Raw genomic sequence first — 19,952 nt, 5'->3', positions numbered from 1 at the left:
AGATACATTGCTATTGGACACAAAAACAAAAAAAAAAAAGAAAAAAAATAAGCGGAAGCTCTCACGGCTCAGCTTACTCCCACTTATGTCTACGCAGTACACAGAGAATGTCCTGCTGTTTGTCTATAGATGGAATCTTTTTCAATGAAACATTCTTCATATTAGATCTTCAATAACACATATTGTGGAAAAAATTACTGTGAGTATAGAGTGAGATGTAATTATTGGATATTTGATCAATGGTTTTACTCCTTTTTGGGGTTATATATCAGAGAATGTACCACCATACAAAATGATGCAGAATTAATTATTCCTGTCTTGTTGTTTATTTTTGATCCCCGGATGTGTCCCAGCCTGCGCTCGAACCCACAGTCTTGGCACATTGGGAGGATGCTCCAATCAGCAAAGTTACTTGTTGGCCAGGACAAAATTAATGAATCTTTTTGTTGTGAATCCTCACCTGAGGCTATTTTTCCATTGATTTTTAGAGTGAGTGAAAGCAAGGAGACAGACACAGAAAAAGAAACATCAGTGAGAGAGAGACACATAGATCGGCTGCTTCCTGTACGATCGGGGATTGAGCCTTCAACCCAGGCCTATGCCCTGATGTGGAACCAAACCGTGACCTAGTTCCTAGGTTGAAGGTCAACCATTGAGCCACCACTGCCAGGCAAATTCTTTGATGTTTTGAGTTGGTCACGTCTTTTATTCATGATTCTATTGTATGTTTCAATTCAGGTAATATGTATTTCAACTTCTCCTTTTGGTGTGGTATTTATAAAGTACTTTCTCATTATATTTTTATTTTGGTTACATAATATTTTGGTGATTTTTGGACAGTTTATTTTCTCCTTTTCGGCTTTAAGATTTTCCATTCTTTTTGAGGTAATTAATATATTTCCATTACTGTAGTACTAGTTTGATTATTTTGTTTTCCTGATGGCACACTTTTTCTGTTGTTTTTTGTTGTTGTTTGTTTGTTTTTCATGACTTGATATCTTTTGTTGAGATTCCTGAAGTATAAAGTAGCAGGCTTTTGAACATGCTTTCTATAGGAAGAAACAAATAATAACCATCTGTGGAACAAATAGTTTCGGTCAACACTGTTTTCAGACTGTATTCTTGGCTCAGTTGTCTGTTTAATTTCCCAGTTGAAATGTCCTCTGTTTCTTTCTCAGACCCGCTGTATCTTTTCAGGCTCCATATACATCCTCAGAACCGCAGTCTTTGTGGGGCTCGAACCATTTCTCATTGTTTCTCTGTAGCAGCCACTATAGGGCAGTCATCGTGTACTGCCATTCTGTTTGCTCTCTGTGTCACGCACAACAGACATTGTTATTCAAGATGCTTCAAAACAGGGAGGTCATTGAATACGCACTTCCCTTATCTCTCTCTCTCCAGCAAAGAAACTGCGAATTGGGAGTGTTTTTATAATATTGCCATTGTGTGCCAGGGGGTTTGAGCAGATATCATTGGCAAATGTAAGCAACTCTTTGTCCCTCTTTGATGTGAATTTCCCTCATGGTACCTATCTTGAGCCTTGTTGAATCCTTCACTGGTTCTTGGAGTACTCAAAACTGTTATTTGGCCTATAGTTGCTGGTAACTTCAACGTGCACTCACCTGATTGTCAAAACTGAAAATGTGTTTTCTTTCACCTATGTCATCTAAAGATGACCAGGCCTTTATGCCATGTACCAGAATACCAGATTTATTCTCTGAAATGATACTGGTAAGATATAAAACATGTCACTTTGATAATGTACACTTAATGAAAGTCTCGGTATTTGAGGAAGAGAGTATTGAAAGCAGAGGTTATTAATGTAAACAGAACTAATCTGGAGCAGTTTTCATAATAAAATTGTTGTTACCTAAAGAGGTCAAGTGTATTAGGCATTTGGGAAACCTTCCACTTTTAAGTCAGTTCTATTGGCAGATCGGTGTGTTTCTGCACGTGAAGGTTGAAAACTTTTAATGTTATGCATTCTTGGAAAGGAAATCTGGATATAGTAGGAATTCACAAAGTCTGTAGTGTAAATAATCATTTGCATTTTGTAAAATGTAGGATGGCATTCAAGTTTCATGCAATCTTTTCTAAAATGTAGAGATTTACAATATACCTATAAAATTTAAATGGGCTCAATTGGGCGATCATTTTTTGTGAGTTTTTTTTTTGGTGGGGGGGGGTGGGGATTTGCAGCAGGTCAGCTTTTATTGACTGCTACAAAAGAGCTAGTTCAGTCAAAAAGACCAAACCCATCAGACTCCTCAGATTCTTCTTTCTTTGCTTCTATTTTTTTCTCAGCTGGGGCAGCAGCGGTGATGGTGCAGCACTAGCTTCAGGGCAGGTCCACCAGCCCCTACACTGCAGATGAGACTCCCAATGTTGACATTAGCCAGAGCCTTTGCAAAGAAGCCTGGCCAGAAAGGTTCAGCATACACACCAGCTGCTTTAATGAGGGCGTTGAGTCACTTCATCGTCCTGCAGGATACTGGCGGAGTAGATGCAGGCAAGCTCAGAGACTGAGGCCAGGGTGAGGGTGAGTGCTGGGCAAGCACTGCCGGGAGCGAGGCCAGATGAAGTGAGGGCCTCACCCCAAGGCGGCCTTACCTGCCTTGGAAGAACTGAGCACCTTACCTGCAGCTGGGAAAAGAGTGGGGCAATCATTGTTATCACTTTCAAATATTTTTATTGAATTCAGAGAGGACCTCACTGTGTACACTTTCTCATGGAACATTGTAAGGCACACTGTTTTCTTCTGTTAGAGAACTAGAGGCCCAGTGCACGTGCACAGGTAGGATCTTTATTTCTGGCTGCTGATCAGGGCCGATCAGGTCCCCCCACCTCCTCACCGCCTTACCTTCTCCTTCCCTGGCCACCCACACACCACCGCCACTGGTCGCCCGCCATGTTCCATGCCATCCCCTGGTGGTCAGCGCACATAGTGAGTCCCCGAGGGGGCAGTTTCCATATTTGCATTTTATTATATAGGATAACACTAGTGAGAACCTTTTAAAATACTTAACTAGCTTTGTAAATGATATCATCAAAGTTACTTCATTTTCTGTGCCAATGTGTTCAGATGAAAACTTTTTGAGGGCATGTGAGTTTGTAACATTTAGGGGACAGGAACTACACTCAGGACAGGGCTGTCTGTGTAATAGGTTTTCCATAATTAAGAGGAATATTGCAATACCAGTGACAGTGTTGTACCCAATATGCAGAATTGCCATGAACTCTGTATGTGGGAGAGGACACTTTTCCTAGGCTGCACTGCTGGCTGAACTCAGAAAAATTAATTCTATTTCTTTCATTTCTTATTTCCTGTTCCTCTGGTTTTTCACTTTGTTTTCTAGGCTGCCATTCCTTTTGCAGTGCTATGACCACAGCATGTGAAGCTTCCTGTCCCACATCAGCCTGTCAAGCCCCTGTGACTTCCACTCAGTAGTTTGGAATTTATAATGCAGTGACTGACATCAGAATTTGGGGAATATTTTGCTTTATTTTCATGAAGGAGGTAGCCCATCATTTGGGTTCTCATGTTGACACCTATAGTTTTTAATATGAATATGAAATTTTGGACTACCACAAATTGGCATCTGTGTACTTTGTAATTGGAATGCTTTTTCTTGTCCTGATTTTCATTGGAAACCTTAATAATTTCTCAGTGTTATCCCGTTAACTTCTTTATTGGGATGGAATTAACCCATGTTATAACAGTTTTATTCTCATTGGCTTTTATATATGTGTATAAACACACACACACACACACACACACACACACACATATATATATATATATATATGTTACATGTATATGTATATATATATATTTTTTTTCATTAATTTCAGAGAGGACGGGAGAGGGAGAGAGATGGAAACATCAGTGATGAGAGAGAATCTATTCTCACTTTCCTGAATGTAGCCTCATGTTGGTCATTCTTTCTAGAGGAACCCCAGAAACATGGCAGCTTTGCAGTTGAGACCTTTTATTATTTTCGATGCAAAGTTCCTTAAAAGCCAATTTTCCTGTTTGCTTGTGTTCACATAAAGAAATTAACATCCTTACCACAAGTGTGAGGGCCTCACCTCACACTGACCTGTATACTCACGGCTTGAGCAGAAATATGTCCATTGGCATTAGTTGTCCCTGGAGTGTTGGCCAAGCCATCACTGTAAGTCCCAGGGACAGCAGGTAAGCAGAGATTGAAATGAAAGCCGCACATTTATTCTCCAGTGGCCAGTGCTGAATTGGTACAAGAAGGTAAACATCAGTTCCTATGCACGTGACACCCAAAGGACTGACAGTCATTACAGAATCAAGATGTTCAATATTCTTCTTTCTGAAATACCCATGGGGCATTCATATGTAGATGTATCTCCTAATACTTTGAACTGGGACTCATCTGGACCAGGGGCTTTATGAACTTGTTCTGTTACAGGACATACTGTGGGATCCAGATAATTCAAAGAATCCAGTCCAAACTAGACAATAATTCCATTTTCTGGTCCTGTAGTGAGGAATGTGGAGGAGGTGTATTGATACAAAATACACATAAGATCTTTTTTCTCAATTTGGCCCTCTCTCTGCTCCTGTCTCTTCTCTCCCTTGTGAATCCTTTCACAGCCGCGTCACCAGCCAAACCCAACAATGACATGGAAACTCCACCAGGAAGGGCTGTCCCTGTGGGAGGAGGTGAGGGAACCAGGGCTGCTCCCTTGCTCTGCCCCGCTCTCCCTCCCTCCCTCCCTCCCTCCCTCCCTCTCTCCCTCCCTCCCTCCCTCCCTCCCTCTCTCCCTCTCTCCCTCTCTCTCTCCCTCTGTCCCCGGAAAGGCCTCCTCCCTCTCCCCTACCCCGGAAACAATTATCTCATGCTCTGGCCCCGCCCATCCCGCAGGGAGGAGCATGCGCAGTTCCTTGCAGACCCGGAAGCGGCTGTGGAGAGAAGGTGGCGGTTCCCCCTGAGGAGGTGTTTGTGCTTTAAAGCTGCTGCTCTCCGTCCTCCTCCCAGCAGGGAAGGCTGAGGGGCGCTGCAGGCGCTGAAGTCCTTGTTGAGGTCCCCGCCCCGGAGCCCCTCACGGCGGTAAGTCCGCGTCCCGGGAGGCTGCGCAGTGGAGGCGCCGCGTTCCTTTGGGCGGAAACTGAGGCCCCGGCCGCGGTCTGTCCGCCTTTGGCTGTGGGCCACCGCCTGCCGCGCGGTTTTCCTGCTGAAAACCATTCCCGGGGCCGCCGGTCCTCCCCGCGGGGCTGAGAGTCTGGGTCGGGGGGTTCCCGCCCTTTGTGCCCCTCCCCCCGCCCGGCGCTTTCCGCCCAAAGAGCCCGGATGGCTCCCCGGCCTGGGGGTCTGCTCCCCGCCTTCCTAGGCCCACCCCCATTTAATAAGGGGTCTGAATGCCAGGGGAGCACAGTTTCCATGGGGTGGGGCTCAGGGGGAAGAACGCGGTGTCTCCAGAAGAGGTGACCTGCCCGCACGGAGGGGCTTTGAGGGAGCGGTGACTGCGGGGGGCGGGGAACCGGGCTGGGGGGTCAGGAGAGGGAGTGAGAGAGACAGACACGTGGGAGGGAGAAAGGGCAGTGAGGGGTCCACAGAGAGGGGCCCAAAGGGGGTGTGGGAGGGACTGGACGGTGACGGTAGGAGTGAGGGGGTAACTCGGGAAAGGAGCCTGAGGAGGAAGGAAGTGGGGAAATGGGGAGGAGGGGGAGCCCAGAGAGAGGAAGGGGAGCTGAGAGGGAGAGGGTCCTGGTGAGCAGAAGTGGGGGCCACACAGGAGGAGGCAGGTCAGACAGACACTGGTTCAGAGGAGAAGAGTTGGGGGAGCGAGTGCAGGGACAGAAAGGGGGGCTCAGGGATGAGGGAGCAGAGGGGGAAGCAGCACGGAGTCAGCCAGCTGTGGGGAGCAGGACAGACTGTAACAGGCAGCAGAGGGGCCACGGGCGTGGGGAGGGAAGGACGGAGACGTGTGTGGAGATGGGAGCAATCAGAGACCAGGAGAAAGAGCACCTGAAGGGCCCTGACCAGTTTGGCTCAGTGGATAGAGCATCGGCCTGCGGACTGAAGCTTCCCAGGTTCGATTCTGGTCAAGGGCATGTACCTCTGTTGCGGGCACATTCCCAGATTAGCTTCTATAATAAAGACTCTGTCGTGTACCCACAACTTCTCTCATGGCTTCTCCTGCTGTTTGGCGTTCAAGAAGGTCCAGCCCCAGAGAAGCTGGAACCACACCATCACACTACCCAGAGGTCTCTGGTGTGCTGGTACTGATGTCTGTTAACCAGCTCTACTGAAATCAGCTCTGGGGGAGCCTCGCAGGCCTCAGGAGTGAACTGGTTAAAGATGACAATTCATGAGCTTCAGTGCAGGATTTTGTGGGTGGGGGGGACGTGAGGGGTGCTCTGTTGCGTTTGGTGTTTCAGGGAATGAGCACATGCTCTCGTTGCTGTAGGAGTTTGTGGAAGCCTATGGAACGACAGACACATGAAGACAGAATAAAACACCTCACATGTAGGAGCTCATTGTTCCTGGCTCCTGTGATAAACGACAGGAGGGGGTGGCCTTTTCCTCATTTCCAGGTTCTTCTGACTGGGTGTGAGGTGAGCTGATTAACAGGCTGCGCATACGCCTTTGAAGGCACGTTCTGTGACTCCTCATCATATTGTCACCTGAGAAATCATCCCAGGACCAGGATCAGTAGCCGGGACAAGATGGCTGCTTCTCAGGTAAAGGATGTGTCCTGGGTCAGAGGCTGTATTTGCTTTTACACTAATATCTTTGGATTTATTTCTCTACTGTTGATGTTTTGCCTTGATAGTTTGTTTTCCTTTCCTTATTTCTTTCCTATTTTCTTGTGATAGTCAATGTCAACAGTTGCTGTATTTCCCTCTTTTGTTCTTGAAGTATATTGTTATTGATTACAAAAAGGAAGAGAGAGAGAGAGAGAGAGAGAGAGAGAGAGAGAGAGAGAGAGGTACTCATATGAATGATGAGAGAGAATCATTGATTGGCTGCATTCTGCACGCCCTACACTGGCATCAGTCTGGCAACTTGGGCATGTGTCCTGACCAGTGACCTCTTGGTTAATGGGTCAGTGCTCAAACACTGAGGCACACCCGCTGGACCAGGCAGATGATCTTGTTCTTAGATTACCCATAGTAAGTTTTCAAATAGGATTGTTGCTCCTATATGTCCTATTCCATGAGAACTATAAATTCCATTAACAGACCCCTTGAGATCAAAGTTATATATATTAATTTTTCCTGTGTTTTCATTTTCTATGTATTCAAACATATGGCACGTGATCCGGTAACATTGGTATCACAAGTAAAAAGTGAGCTTGTAACACAAGTGGAAACAGAGGGCCCATCTCAGAACATGGATCAGCATCTGTATTTTCAGAAAAGTGCAGTCATTTTTTTGCGTGTTACACTTGAAGTGCTTATATTTCGGACTCATCTTGACATTTTCTGCTGAGAAATATACACCACTGACCCTTATTGATGCAAACACAGCACTCAGAAATCTACATGCCTGTGCCCACACACTAATTTTAAACTTATGTTCCTGAAAAGCGAAATGTGTACCATGGATTGTTGCACATGTGTCATCATTTGTCTGTGTTCAAAAACACATCAGAGAATGTTACTAGGGCAAAGTGATCTTATTGGATGATTCAATATACACCTGTAGGTCCAAACCTCTTCTCCTAAAACTGTTTTCTTGTTGGGTGACATGAACTCTTCTAGTGACCACTTGGTAAATGAGTCTTTTCTTTCAGGGACCTCTGACCTTCAGGGATGTGGCCATAGATTTCTCTCAGGAGGAGTGGGAATGCCTGGACCCAGCTCAGCGGAAATTGTACCTGGATGTGATGGTGGAGAACTACGGCAACCTGGCCTCCGTGGGTGAGGATGACTTCTTTCCTGAATTCCTATGCAGGGGTTTTGTTCCTTTTATTATTTTAACCAGAGGCCCAGTGCACGAATTTGTGCACCACTGTGGTTCCTTGGCCTGCCCTCCCTGATCAGGCCAAAACTGGCTCTCTGATGTCCCCTAAGAGGTTCTGTATTGCAAGAGGGCACAGGTCGCCAAGGGACCCCACTGGTGCACGAATGGAGCCAGGGAAAGACGCGGGAGGTTGACTAGCTGGGAGGGACTGCGGGAGTGCCCCAGGGTGTGTCTGCCCCTCTTGCTCAGTCCCGATCGGCTGGACCCTATCAGCAAGGTAACCTATTGCTCAGAGCGTCTGCCTCCTGGTGATCAGTGCACACCATAGCAATTGGTCAACTGTCTGCCCCTGGTGGTCAGTGCAGGTCATAGCGAGCAGTTGAACTATCTTAGCATATCATTAGCATAGCACGCTTTGATTGGTTGAATGGCCAATTGGTCGACCAGACACTTAGCATATTAGGCTTTTATTGTATAGGATATCTTTAGGGGGCTTCTGCTTTCTAGGGTAGATTCTTACTCTCTGTGTTGTGTATCGGATCTCTCAAAACTTCCATCTTGCAGGAATCTCTCATTATATATTAAACCACTACTTCCTCACTTGCTTTAAAAGGAAGGCTTTCTTGTAACTACCTTATTTTTTTTTTTAATAACGTGGACTACATTAGATTACACGCCTGAGGGAAATCCTGTAGTATCTGGCTCGTTGTGACTTGTGTACTTCAGTGAAAAAGTGTCATCGATGTTTCTCTTTGTGGTATCAGTTATAATACCTCTTTTTATTTTTTTAGCAGGATAAAATTGCATTACATGTATACAGTAACTTTTATTCATTCATTCAACTATCCATGGACATTTGAGTTGCTTCCATCTAATGCAGGCTCTTCTGAATAACATTGTAATGGACACAAATGTGTAAATGGCTCTTGCAGATCCTCCGTGAATATTTCTCAATATATATACCTAGAATGGTGGCCAGCAGCATTTTATACTTTATAGCATACAAATCATGCACCTCTACACGAAGCAAACTATTAATAATTTCATTTCTGTTTATGCTGTTATTCATGTAATTATAGACTTAATTTGCTATTCTGTACTAATATCTGGTACGGTACAGGAACACAGCTAACTTTGATGGTTGGTTTTATATACCATGTTTTGAGAAATTCATTGGATTTATATATATTTTTAGAAATGTGTAATCTGATTTGCAGTACACAATTCTGTCACCTCTTAACAGCGTTCCTTGTATTATTTTCTATTTTTGTTGTGAACATGGGAGCTACTTAAAATATTTTAAGGCTATAACAATATACTTTAAACTCAGTATGTCAATTGCATAGAAAACTGACCTCCTTGCCATCTCTTCCCCTGTTCCCACTAATGTTATTGATATCACATTATCTTTTACGTTGTGTTTTCTAGCAGAGATTTAAGATTTTATTCCTTCTATTTATTTATTTATTTTTAAAATATTTTTCTAGAAGTTACTTTTTCATATGGCTTTTAGGATTGTATTCTGGGATTCATGATATTTTCATTGTTGTTGTTGTTTTTTAACTATTCTCATATTTGTATTGTATTCTACTTATAATTCAGTTAGCGGCTTGTATTTGAATGTCTCTTTCTCCAATTCTCATGATCTTCAACTAATAATTTTTGATATAAGCCGCCCAATGCTTTTCACTATTCTGTCTTGATGGAGTTCCCTTGTAGGTTGATTTTTTTAGTGTTTTAGGAGTCCCTTGGGTTCTCTTCATATTTCCACATGTTAGCTTCCCTGAATCAAAATTTTTAATGAATTATGTACAGATTCTTTGGCTTTTTATTTTTTATTTATTTTATTTTATTTTTTTTAATATATTTTTATTGATATTTTACAGAGAGGAAGGGGGAGGGATAGAGAGCCAGAAACATCGATGAGAGAGAAACATCGATCAGCTGCCTCCTGCACACCACCCACTGGGGATGTGCCCACAACCAAGGTACATGCCCTTGACCGGAATCGAACCCGGGACCCTTCAGTCCGCAGGCTGACGCTCTATCCACTGAGCCAAACCGGTTTCGGCTGGCTTTTTATTTTTTAAATAGTCTTTATTGATTTCAGAGAGGAAAGGACTGGGAGAGATAGAAACATTAATGAAGAGAGAGAATCCTCGATCGGCTGCCTCCTGTGCGATTGGGGATTGAGCCTTCAATCATGCCTGGGCCATGACCTGGAACCATACCATGACCTCTTGGTTCATAGGTGGAAGCTCAATCACTGAGCCACTGCAGACAGGCAGATTCCTTGATTTTTCAAGTTGATAACTACTTTCATTGATGATTCTGCTGTACTTTGTTTTTTTAATCTTTTACAGGGAGGAAGGGAGAGGGATAGAGAGTTAGAAACATTGATCAGCTGCCTCCTGCACACCTCTACTGGGGATGTGCCTGCAACCAAGGTACATTCCCTTGACCGAAGCAAACCTGTGACCTTTCAGTCCGCAGGCCAACCCTCTATCCACTGAGCCAAACCGGTTAGGGCTCTACTGTAATTTTTAATTTGGGTATCATGTTTTTCAATTTCCCATTTCCATTTGGTGTTTGTAAAATACTTTCTCATTGTATTTTTATTTTGGTTATATAATATTTTGGTGATTTTATATAGTTGTCTTTTTTTCTACATTTTGATTTTAAGATATTTATTTTTCTTTTTTTCCCGGGAATTAGTATATTTCCATTGATATATTGACCGTTTAATTACGTTTATTTTGTGTTTCTGATGGGACACTTTTTCTGTTTCTTTGCATGATTTGATATCTTCTGTTGAGATTCAGGAATTGTAAACAAGTAGGCTTTTGAGTATGATTTCTGTAGGAGGAAACAAATAACCATATGTGGAACAAAGAGTACTTTCGGTCTGTGAATGACCCACATCCTGCGTGGTTCAGGATTCAGGCTCTGCAGAAGGGCAGCGCGCAAATGACAGAGACGAGACAATAAATAATAATTTGGAAATTGGGGGGCCAGGCGGGAGCGCAACTCTAGTGGGAGGACGCCACTTGTGCTCAGGCCTTGCTATCCTTTTATTCAGTTTGGGATACACCTACAGCCCTTAGGCAAGCAATTCTCAGTAACAGACAGACCATCTAATCCGTAAGGATTTACATTTTTATCTGGTCAGGAAGTTGATTCAGCTACCATTGTCTGAGCTAAACAGTCTGTGCATACCTTTGACCTTTTCCAGGGCTTAAGGGTCACCGGCATTTTGGGCTCCTTGTCCACACCTCTTTGCTAGTGAAGACAATAGGTGACTTCCCACATGGTCAACACTCTTTTTCAGGATCTGTATTCTTTGTTCAGTTGTCTGTTTAATTTCCCAGTTGGAAATGTTCTCTGTTTCTTTCTCAGGCCCATGGTATCTTTTCAGGCTTCATATACATCTTAAGTACCGCAGTCATTGTGATGCTCGAACAATTTCTCATTGTTTCTTTGTAGCAGCCGCAACAGGGCACTCACTGTGTGTGGACATTCTGTTCGCACTCTGTGTCATTCACAGCAGACACTTGTTATGCAAGATGCTTCAAAACAAGGAGATCATTGAACATGCACTTCCCTCATATCTCTCTCTCTCTCTCTCCCTCTCCCTCTCCCTCTCCCTCTCCCTCTCCCTCTCCCTCTCCCTCTCCCTCTCCCTCTCCCTCTCCCTCTCCCTCTCCTTCTCCCTCTCCCTCTCTCCCTCCCTCCCTCCCTCCCCTCCCCCCTCTCTCTCTCCCCCTCTTCCCCTCTCCCTCTCTCCCTCTCTCCCTCTCTCCCTCTCTCCCTCTCTCTCTCTCCCTCCCTTCCTCCCTCCCTCCAGTGAAGAAACTGGGAAGTGGGAGTGTTTTGATAATATTGCCATTGTGTGGCAGGCTGTTTGAGCAGGTATCATTAGCAAATGTAAGCAACTCTTTGTTCCTCTTTGATGGGACTTTTCCTCATTATACCTATCTTGAGATTTCTTTGAATTCTTCACTTGCATTTGAAGTACTCATAAATGTCATTTGTTCTGTACTTGCTGGTAATTTCAAAGTGCACTCATCAGATTGTCAAAACTAAAAATTTGTTTTCTTTCAGCTATGTCATCTGAAGATAACCAGGCCTTTTTGCTAAAGCCTGTAATTCAAGATTTATTCTCTGAAATTATTCTGGTAAGATATAAAAGGTGTGGTTTTGACAATGTACACTTAATGAAAGCCTAGGAATTTGACGAAGAATGTGATGAGAAGAGGGGATGTTAATATAAACCAAACTAACCTGGAACAGTTATTCATAATACAATTCTTGTTAACTAAAGAGCTCAAGTGTACTATGCATTTGGGAAACCTCCCACTTTAAACTCAGTGACATTGGCAGGTCAGTCTGTTTCTGCACGTGATGGTTGAAAACAACTTTTTGCTCTTATATATCCTTAGGAAGGAAATTTGGAAAACTAGGAGCTAACACAGTCTATGGTGTGTATAATGATTAGAATTGTTTAAAATGTAGGGTGGGATTAAATTTTCAGTCATTTTTTTCTAAAATTTGGATATTTATAATGTTTCTATAAAATTAAAATCTCAATTTACCTGTCTTATTACTTTTAAATATATATATATTTATTGATTTCACAAAGAAAGGGAGAGGAGAGAGAGAAACATCGATTATGAGAGACAGCCCTTAGCTGGTTTGGTTCAGTGGATAGAGTGTTGGCCCGTGGAATGAAGGGTCTGAAGTTCGCTTCAAGTCAAGGGCATATGCCTGGTTTGCGAGCTCAATCCCCATTAGGGGATGTGCAGGGAGGCAGCTGATCAATGTTTCTCTCTCCTCATTGATATTTCTGTCTCTATTGCTCTCCCTTACACTCTGAAATCAATAAAAATATATTTAAAAATAAATAATGAGAGAAAACCATTGATTAGCTGCCTCCTGCATGCCTCTTTTTGGACGTAGCCTGAAACCCGGGCATGTGCCCTAATGGGTAATTGAACCATGATCTCCTGTTTCATATGTCAATGCTCAACCACTGAGCCCTGCCGGCTGGCAATTTAGCAATGTTTTAAAGAGGATTCATTATTCTTCCTCAAACAATTTTATTTTTATGTTTTGTCTATAATTTCAATAAATTGGGTATGCTTTTTTAAACAACTTTCATGGTTTAATGAGTATCACAAAATGGTTCTTATGCAACAAGTGTACATGTTTCTTGAACTTATAACTGTCACTAAAGGCCTTCCTATCTCCCATTACCAGCAGCATAAATATAATAAAGACGCAAGTTATCAATGGAATGAACATTGGAAAAACTTTAAGCAAGAGTCATATCTTAATCATAAATGGAGAATTGAGCTTGCAGAGGACCATTATAAAACTGGAAGAGTCTTTGACGAAATGTCCAATCACCATATAGGTCAATTATTTTATATTGTGGAAAAGACACACAAAGGAAGTACATGTGTCAAATCTTTTCAGGAATCTTCAAATTACACTGAACAAGAGAATATTCATGCTGGGGAGCAAGCTTACACAGGTAATCCATGTGGTAGAATCGTCAGTCAAATAATCAATCTAAATAGACTGAAAGATATCCATAGTGGAGAAAAACATTATAAATGTGAAAATGCTAGTAAAACATCTAATTGGCCTTCAAGTTGTACTCTAAATGAAAGAATTCAGACTGTAGAGAAGCCTTACAAATGTAAAGCATGTGGCAAAGCCTTTAAATGTTATTTAACTCTTACTGTACATGAGGGAAGAATTCATACTAGGGCAAAACACTACAAACTCATGGAAAATGGAAAAGGCTTTAGTCAGTCCTCAAAACATACTAAACATCATAGAAATCATTCAGAACAAAAGCGTTATAAATGTTCAGAATGTGGCAAAGCCTTTAGCCAACCCTCAAAACTTATTGTTCATCAGAGAATTCACACTGGAGAGAAACCTTACAAATGTAGAGAATGTGGCAAAGCCTTTAGCCAGTCCTCCTCCCTGTACAAACATCAGCGAGTTCATACTGGAGAGAAGCCTTATAAATGTACAGAATGTGGCAAAGCCTTTACCCAGCCCTCAGACCTTAGGATTCATCAGATAATTCATACTGGAGAGACACCGTACAAATGTAGAGAATGTGGCAAACCCTTTAGCAGCTCCTCAAAACTTACTGTACATCAGAGAATTCACACTGGAGAGAAGCCTTATACATGTAGAGAATGTGGCAAAGCCTTTATCAGCCACACATATCTTAGTAAACATAACCGTATTCATACTGGAGAGAAACCATACAAATGTAGAGAATGTGGCAAAGCCTTTAGCCAGTCCTCAAACCTTGGATATCATCAGAGAGTTCACACCGGAGAGAAGCCGTATAAATGTACAGAATGTGGCAAAGCCTTTACCCAGCCCTCAGCCCTTACGATTCATCAGAGAATTCACACTGGAGAGAAACCGTACAAATGTAGAGAATGTGGCAAACCCTTTAGCAGCTCCTCAAAACTTACTGTACATCAGAGAATTCACACTGGAGAGAAGTCTCATATATGTAGAGAATGTGGCAAAGCCTTTATCAGCCATACATATCTTAGTAAACATAACCGTATTCATACTGGACAGAAACCATACAAATGTGGAGAATGTGGCAAAGCTTTCTTCCATTCCTCATCCTTTACTAATCATCAGAGAGTTCATATTGGAGAGAAGCCTTATAAACGTAGAGAATGTGGCAAAGCCTTTACCCAGTCCTCAAGCCTTGGATATCATCAGAGAGTTCACACTGGAGAGAAACCTTATACCAGGTAATTGTAGAAAATGTGGCAAATCCTTTGGCAGCTCCTCAGGGCTTACTAAGCATCAGAGAGTTCATTCTGGAGCGAAGCCTTATAAATGCAGATAATATTACAGTCTTTCATCCGTGTTCCTGCCTTACTGCACAGCAGAGTTCATACTTGAGAGAAGACTTTCAGATGTTGGGAGTGTTGTAAGTCTTTTACCAGCTGTGCGAACTTGCTGAACATCACAGAATTCTGAGTGGAAAGAAGCCTTATGAATGGGAAAATTTTGTAGAAAGGCCTTTAAAAGCCATTTATGTCTTACTGTACCTGAGAGACTTCATACTAAAGAGACTCCTTAAAAATGTCAAGCATGTGAAAGAGCCTGTACCCGCAGCTCAAAATGTACTGAATAAGAGAGATTTCTATAGTGGAAGAAAGCCTTACACTGTAAAAAATGTGAGAAAGCCTTTAACCTGAGGTCTATCCTACTCAACATCTTAGGAATCACTCTAAAGAGAAAGAGCAATAATACAAAGTTTTCATCCAAAGATTTAACCATGATTTATCATTGAGAATGACAAAATAAGGTCTTAAAATTATGAGGTATGTAGTGAATGATCCACCAACGTCCCACGTGTTTCAGGGTTCAGGCTCTGGAAGAGGGGCCGCACGCAAATGAAAGAGACAAGAAATAATTTGGAAATATTAGGGGACCAGGCGGGAGCCCAGCTCAAGAGGAAGGACTCCGCTTGGGCTCCGGTCTTGCCATCCCTTTATTCAATTTTTGTTTTTCTTTTTTCTTTTTTTTTTTTAAATATATTTTATTGATATTTCACAGAGAGGAAGGGAGAGGGATAGAGAGCTAGAAACATTGATGAGAGAGAAACATCGATCAGCTGCCTCCTGCACACCCCCTACTGGGGATGTGCCTGCAACCCAGGTACATGCCCTTGACCAGAATCGAACCCGGGACCCCTCGGTCCCCAGGCCGACGCTCTATCCACGGAGCCACACCGGTTTCGGCAAATTTTTGGATACACCTATAGCCCTTAGGCAGGCAATTTCCAGTAACAGGCAGACTATCTTATCAGTATGTATTTACACTGAGTGGCCAGATTATGATGACCACCCCATCAGTACTTCAATGACACTTCCAAAAATACTGAATATTAAAAACTTCCCTTTTTTTATTATATATTCCTTATTCAGATTATTACAATTGTTTCTCCTTTTTCCCACCACAGCTCTCCTCCTCTCAAGGTTTTATTATTATTTTCATAACTCATTCACTTCATTGTACTGATGAGGTTGTCATAATAATCTGGCCACTCAGTGTACATGACTGTTCCTTGTCCATACCTCTCTGCTAGGGAAGACAATGGGCAGCTTTCTGGATCTCCACTGTTTCGTTTCCTTAAAAATATGAGAACAAAAATGAGAAAAGCAATAGTGGTTATGCTGAGAGGCAAATGAATCAGTCTGTAGTAAGTTTCTTTCTGGGCCAACAGTTTTTTGAGTCCCAATTTCAATGTCCAACAGTTCCTTATGTGTACATGCTAGTAAAGATATGCTAGTCTGGATGGTGGGTGAACGGTGGCAATGCAGGTCCGACCTCTGTCATGGTCCTGGGCAACCTGCAGCGATGCACAGCTGCTGACTACTAGCATGGCAAGGCGTCTTCACCATCTCCATCTCTGGACTGTTTCTCTTGTCTTCGTGGCTGGAGCAATCTGGTCAGAGTCTCTCTGGGATCCGTTGTTGCAGGAATCCACACAGGCTTGGAGGATTTTTCTGGAAATATACAAACATTCTCAACCAAAGGTTAATAAAGGAATCTTTTCTATAAACTAGACTTGGGAGTCTTTCTTTTCATTGTGCCCAAATCATTTTCCTTTGGCTTATTTTGACACCATGTGTGTTTTCATGGGTGTCTTGTCTTCAGCATTACAAGTGAAAAATAATTTTTAAAATAAATTTTCTTGATGTGATTTACTCATAGGGGATTATTCCATTATCCCCCCTTCCTTTTTTTATTTAAATAATATTAAGAGGCTTTTGGAAATTTTGCAATGCAATCTTGATAACTTTTTAATTTTCAATTTTATGCACAGAAATATAACTGCTTTGGATTCATTGCATGTTAAGCAAGTTTACTATGAGATGAACTATTAGTACAAAATTAGTTAATGCTTCAGGAACAGTTTCCTGCCTGAACAACAACGTTTTTATGAATATACATTTATTTTAATTAGCCAATTTAAATCAATCTGAAATAAGATTTCTTTTTTAACTTTACTTGTCCTAGGTTATGGAAAGTAAATGACAATTAAATTTGTGCTATTAGTCTTTGAGTAACTTTATATAAACTTTGTCTAGGGAGGCAAAAATACAAATTATTTTTCAAAGCCAAATACATTGACTTTATAATTACTGTTTCCCAGACATTTGAAGGAAATCTCTTTATTTCCTTCCAGAATAATTTCCAGGCCAGCTTTTAGAGAATTTCTCTTAAAAGTTTTTGTCTTTTTTTTTTTTTTTACACCAAGCAACCTACAGGGCTGCTGCTTGGATACTGAGTCATGTGGCCTAATAGCTATATTACAATGACTCTCTTTACATTATGTTGACTATTTATGATCAGATTTAAGGTTGAATAATAATTTTCAGTTTACCCAGTAAATATTAGTGGAAAAGATTTCAAAAATTTAAAATTTCTCGTTTTTATTAAGCTTCTCCTTTGGCTTATTTGCATATACAGAGGGATTATGGGAGGTCTCAGTAATTTTATTCAATTGTAGTTTTAGCATATAAGTAATAAGATTTTAAAATGAGGCATATGGCGCCGAAACCAGTTTGGCTCAATGGATAGAGCGTCGGCCTGCGGACTGAAGGGTCCCGGGTTCGATTCCGGTCAAGGGCATGTGCCTTGGTTGCGGGCACATCCCCAGTGGGGAGTGTGCAGGAGACAGCTGATCGATGTTTCTCTCTCATCAATGTTTCTAGCTCTTTATCCCTCTCCCTTCCTCTCTGTAAAAAATCAATAAAATATATTTAAAAAAATAATAATAATAAAATAAAAAAATAAAATAAAATGAGGCACATGGCTTATTGCAAGCAGTGTGTTGAGCATTGAAAATCATAAACTCCCAATCTGTGAAACGCAAATACCCAGAGTATCAATGGCAGACGCCCCCAGAAGGGAATCATGACTCTTGGCTTGCCCGGTTTCCCTGAATACACATGCTACATCCTTGAAAATTTCCTGTGTGAACTTTGCTCTGAATCTTTGCAAGTTCCTTTCTGAAGCAAAGTGCCTTAACAATGCACATGAGCTGTCCATTGCTCTTGATTGGAGTTCAAGTGCATGGTCTTTCCCGATTGGCTAATTCAATGGGCGGGGTTGGCTTTTGCTGTTTCAAGATGGGGGCCCCCAGGGGAGCAGCAAGCCATGTGACCAACATGGCGGCTGCCAAGTCAGGCACTCCAAAATGGCAGCTGTCTAAACTATTTTTTGACTGAACAGATGGTTTGTTTATTCTCACAATAAAAAAGGGAAGAGCAACCCAAAATCCCTAAAAGATAGACAGTCAGCCGAAACCAGTTTGGCTCAGTGGATAGAGCATCGGCCTGCGGACTGAAGGGTCCTGGGTTCGATTCTGGTCAAGGGCATGTACCTTGGTTGCGGGCTCATCCCCAGTGGGGGGTGTGCAGGAGGCAGCTGATTGATGTTTCTCTCTCATCGATGTTTCTAGCTCTCTATCCCTCTCCCTTCCTCTCTGTAAAATATCAATAAAAAATATATTAAAAAAAAAAAGATAGTCAAAATTATATTGCAGACAAACAGAAATCTCACTAGCTGTTTCTGGTGGCTGAACCCTGAGAAGGGAGAGCAAGAAGAGCCCCCAAGATTAAGAATTCTCGGCAGCTGCTGGGACGTTCTTGCAATCTCTCTCACGCTTTCAACCCCACCACACAACTAGGCTTCCCCAAAGCGAGACTTGCCTCTTCTTTAAACAACAACAAAGAGACACAAAAACATCAACACTCTTATATAGGCATGTGGGACACACTAAAAGTTTACAACAGAGAACATGCAGCATTAGAAACTACCAAAGCAGTGTCTTTTGTCCCTGGTTCAGGAATTGCCCCTCTAGAATTTCAGTATATTCCCAATGGACAGTTCAAAAATAAATAAAATAAAAATGGGCTGGGGTCTTTTCTAGTTACCTCTACCTCCCTTTGTCTGGGGGAATCTTCTATGAAGATAAGTCAGAGTCCTAAGGGGAAAAATGGGGTATAGACATTAACTTCAGAATAGTTCTGAGACAGTCTCTAAAATTTTATTAATTTCCATCTTATTAATAAAATTTATTTTCTATGCTTTTCCTTAGATCCTTCTAATTTCAGTTAGCAAGTTAAATACTTAGCATTTCCCAAATTAATAATACTTTTACATTTTTAAGGATATATTTCAAATAAAATACAAGGCATATTCAATTAATAGATTAAATTATATCCTCTAGATTTTTCATAGGAGGCAAATTTAGACTAATATTTTAGTATCTTGTTATTTTAAAATACCCAGATGTCCTGTAATTTTTATTATTTAATTTAGCAATGTTCTAAAGTCTTAAATTACTAAAGGCTTTGGAAAACTATGTTTCTGGCAAAAAGGCAGGGGGGGTGGAATTTTAAAACCACCACATTTTTCCTTAGAGGTAAGACGTTGCTGCTGGAGGCTTCTCTGCTTTTTTTTTTTTTTTTTTTAAATATATTTTATTGATATTTTACAGAGAGGAAGGGAGAGGGATAGAGAGCCAGAAACATCGATGAGAGAGAGACATCGATGAGAGAGATACATCGATCAGCTGCCTCCTGCACACCTCCCACTGGGGATGTGCCCGCAACCAAGGTACATGCCCTTGACCGGAATCGAACCCGGGACCCTTCAGTCCGCAGGCCGACGCTCTATCCACTGAGCCAAACCGGTTTTGGCAAGCTTCTCTGCTTTTATATGGAGAAAAGTGACTGGCCCTTTATCATTGATATATTATTACTGAAAAGCTTTACCACAGATTCTTTATTTTAATTATTTTTATTATTTATGTTCTAACAAATTTTAGATTTCAAAGCTAATTATTGTCCAAGGCATTTTCTTTTGGTAAATATTGTAACAGAGATAACTTATTGACTTTTAGTGGCTTCAATGCTAAAGTATTATTTTATAAAAACAGGA

The 19,952-nt window shown here is 41.8% G+C and overlaps 1 protein-coding gene and 1 pseudogene across 2 annotated transcripts; one reads left to right on the top strand and one right to left on the bottom strand.

Annotated features, from left to right (window-relative positions):
• Window positions 1-2,236: 2,236 nt before the first annotated feature.
• On the bottom strand, window positions 2,237-2,910 carry LOC308235326 (large ribosomal subunit protein P1-like; annotated as a pseudogene). Its single transcript has 2 exons — window positions 2,861-2,910; window positions 2,237-2,557 (listed from the first exon to the last, which is right to left on the bottom strand). The product of its transcript is annotated as a large ribosomal subunit protein P1-like (transcript).
• Window positions 2,911-4,945: 2,035 nt separating this feature from the next.
• LOC308235325 (uncharacterized protein) lies at window positions 4,946-16,554 on the top strand. Its single transcript, XM_080644080.1, has 5 exons — window positions 4,946-5,084; window positions 6,572-6,718; window positions 7,774-7,900; window positions 12,045-12,118; window positions 13,203-16,554. The coding sequence occupies exons 2-5, from the start codon at window positions 6,704-6,706 to the stop codon at window positions 14,742-14,744; spliced, it is 1,758 nt and encodes a 585-aa protein (XP_080500206.1). The 5' UTR covers window positions 4,946-5,084; window positions 6,572-6,703; the 3' UTR covers window positions 14,745-16,554.
• The last annotated feature ends 3,398 nt before the right edge of the window (window positions 16,555-19,952 follow it).

Source organism: Plecotus auritus (genome assembly GCF_963455305.1).
Source record: "Plecotus auritus genome assembly, chromosome: 10".
Classification (NCBI taxonomy): Eukaryota; Metazoa; Chordata; class Mammalia; order Chiroptera; family Vespertilionidae; genus Plecotus; species Plecotus auritus.
This window is presented reverse-complemented; position numbering and strand designations above follow the sequence as displayed.

What these genes read in the sequence shown, in the direction of transcription:
- LOC308235325 (XM_080644080.1), top strand. An exon ending in CGGCAACCTGGCCTCCGTGG is followed by an intron (nt 7,901 to 12,044) that starts GTGAGGATGACT and finishes GTTTTCTTTCAG; the next exon opens with CTATGTCATCTGAAGATAAC. An exon ending in TATTCTCTGAAATTATTCTG is followed by an intron (nt 12,119 to 13,202) that starts GTAAGATATAAA and finishes CATTACCAGCAG; the next exon opens with CATAAATATAATAAAGACGC.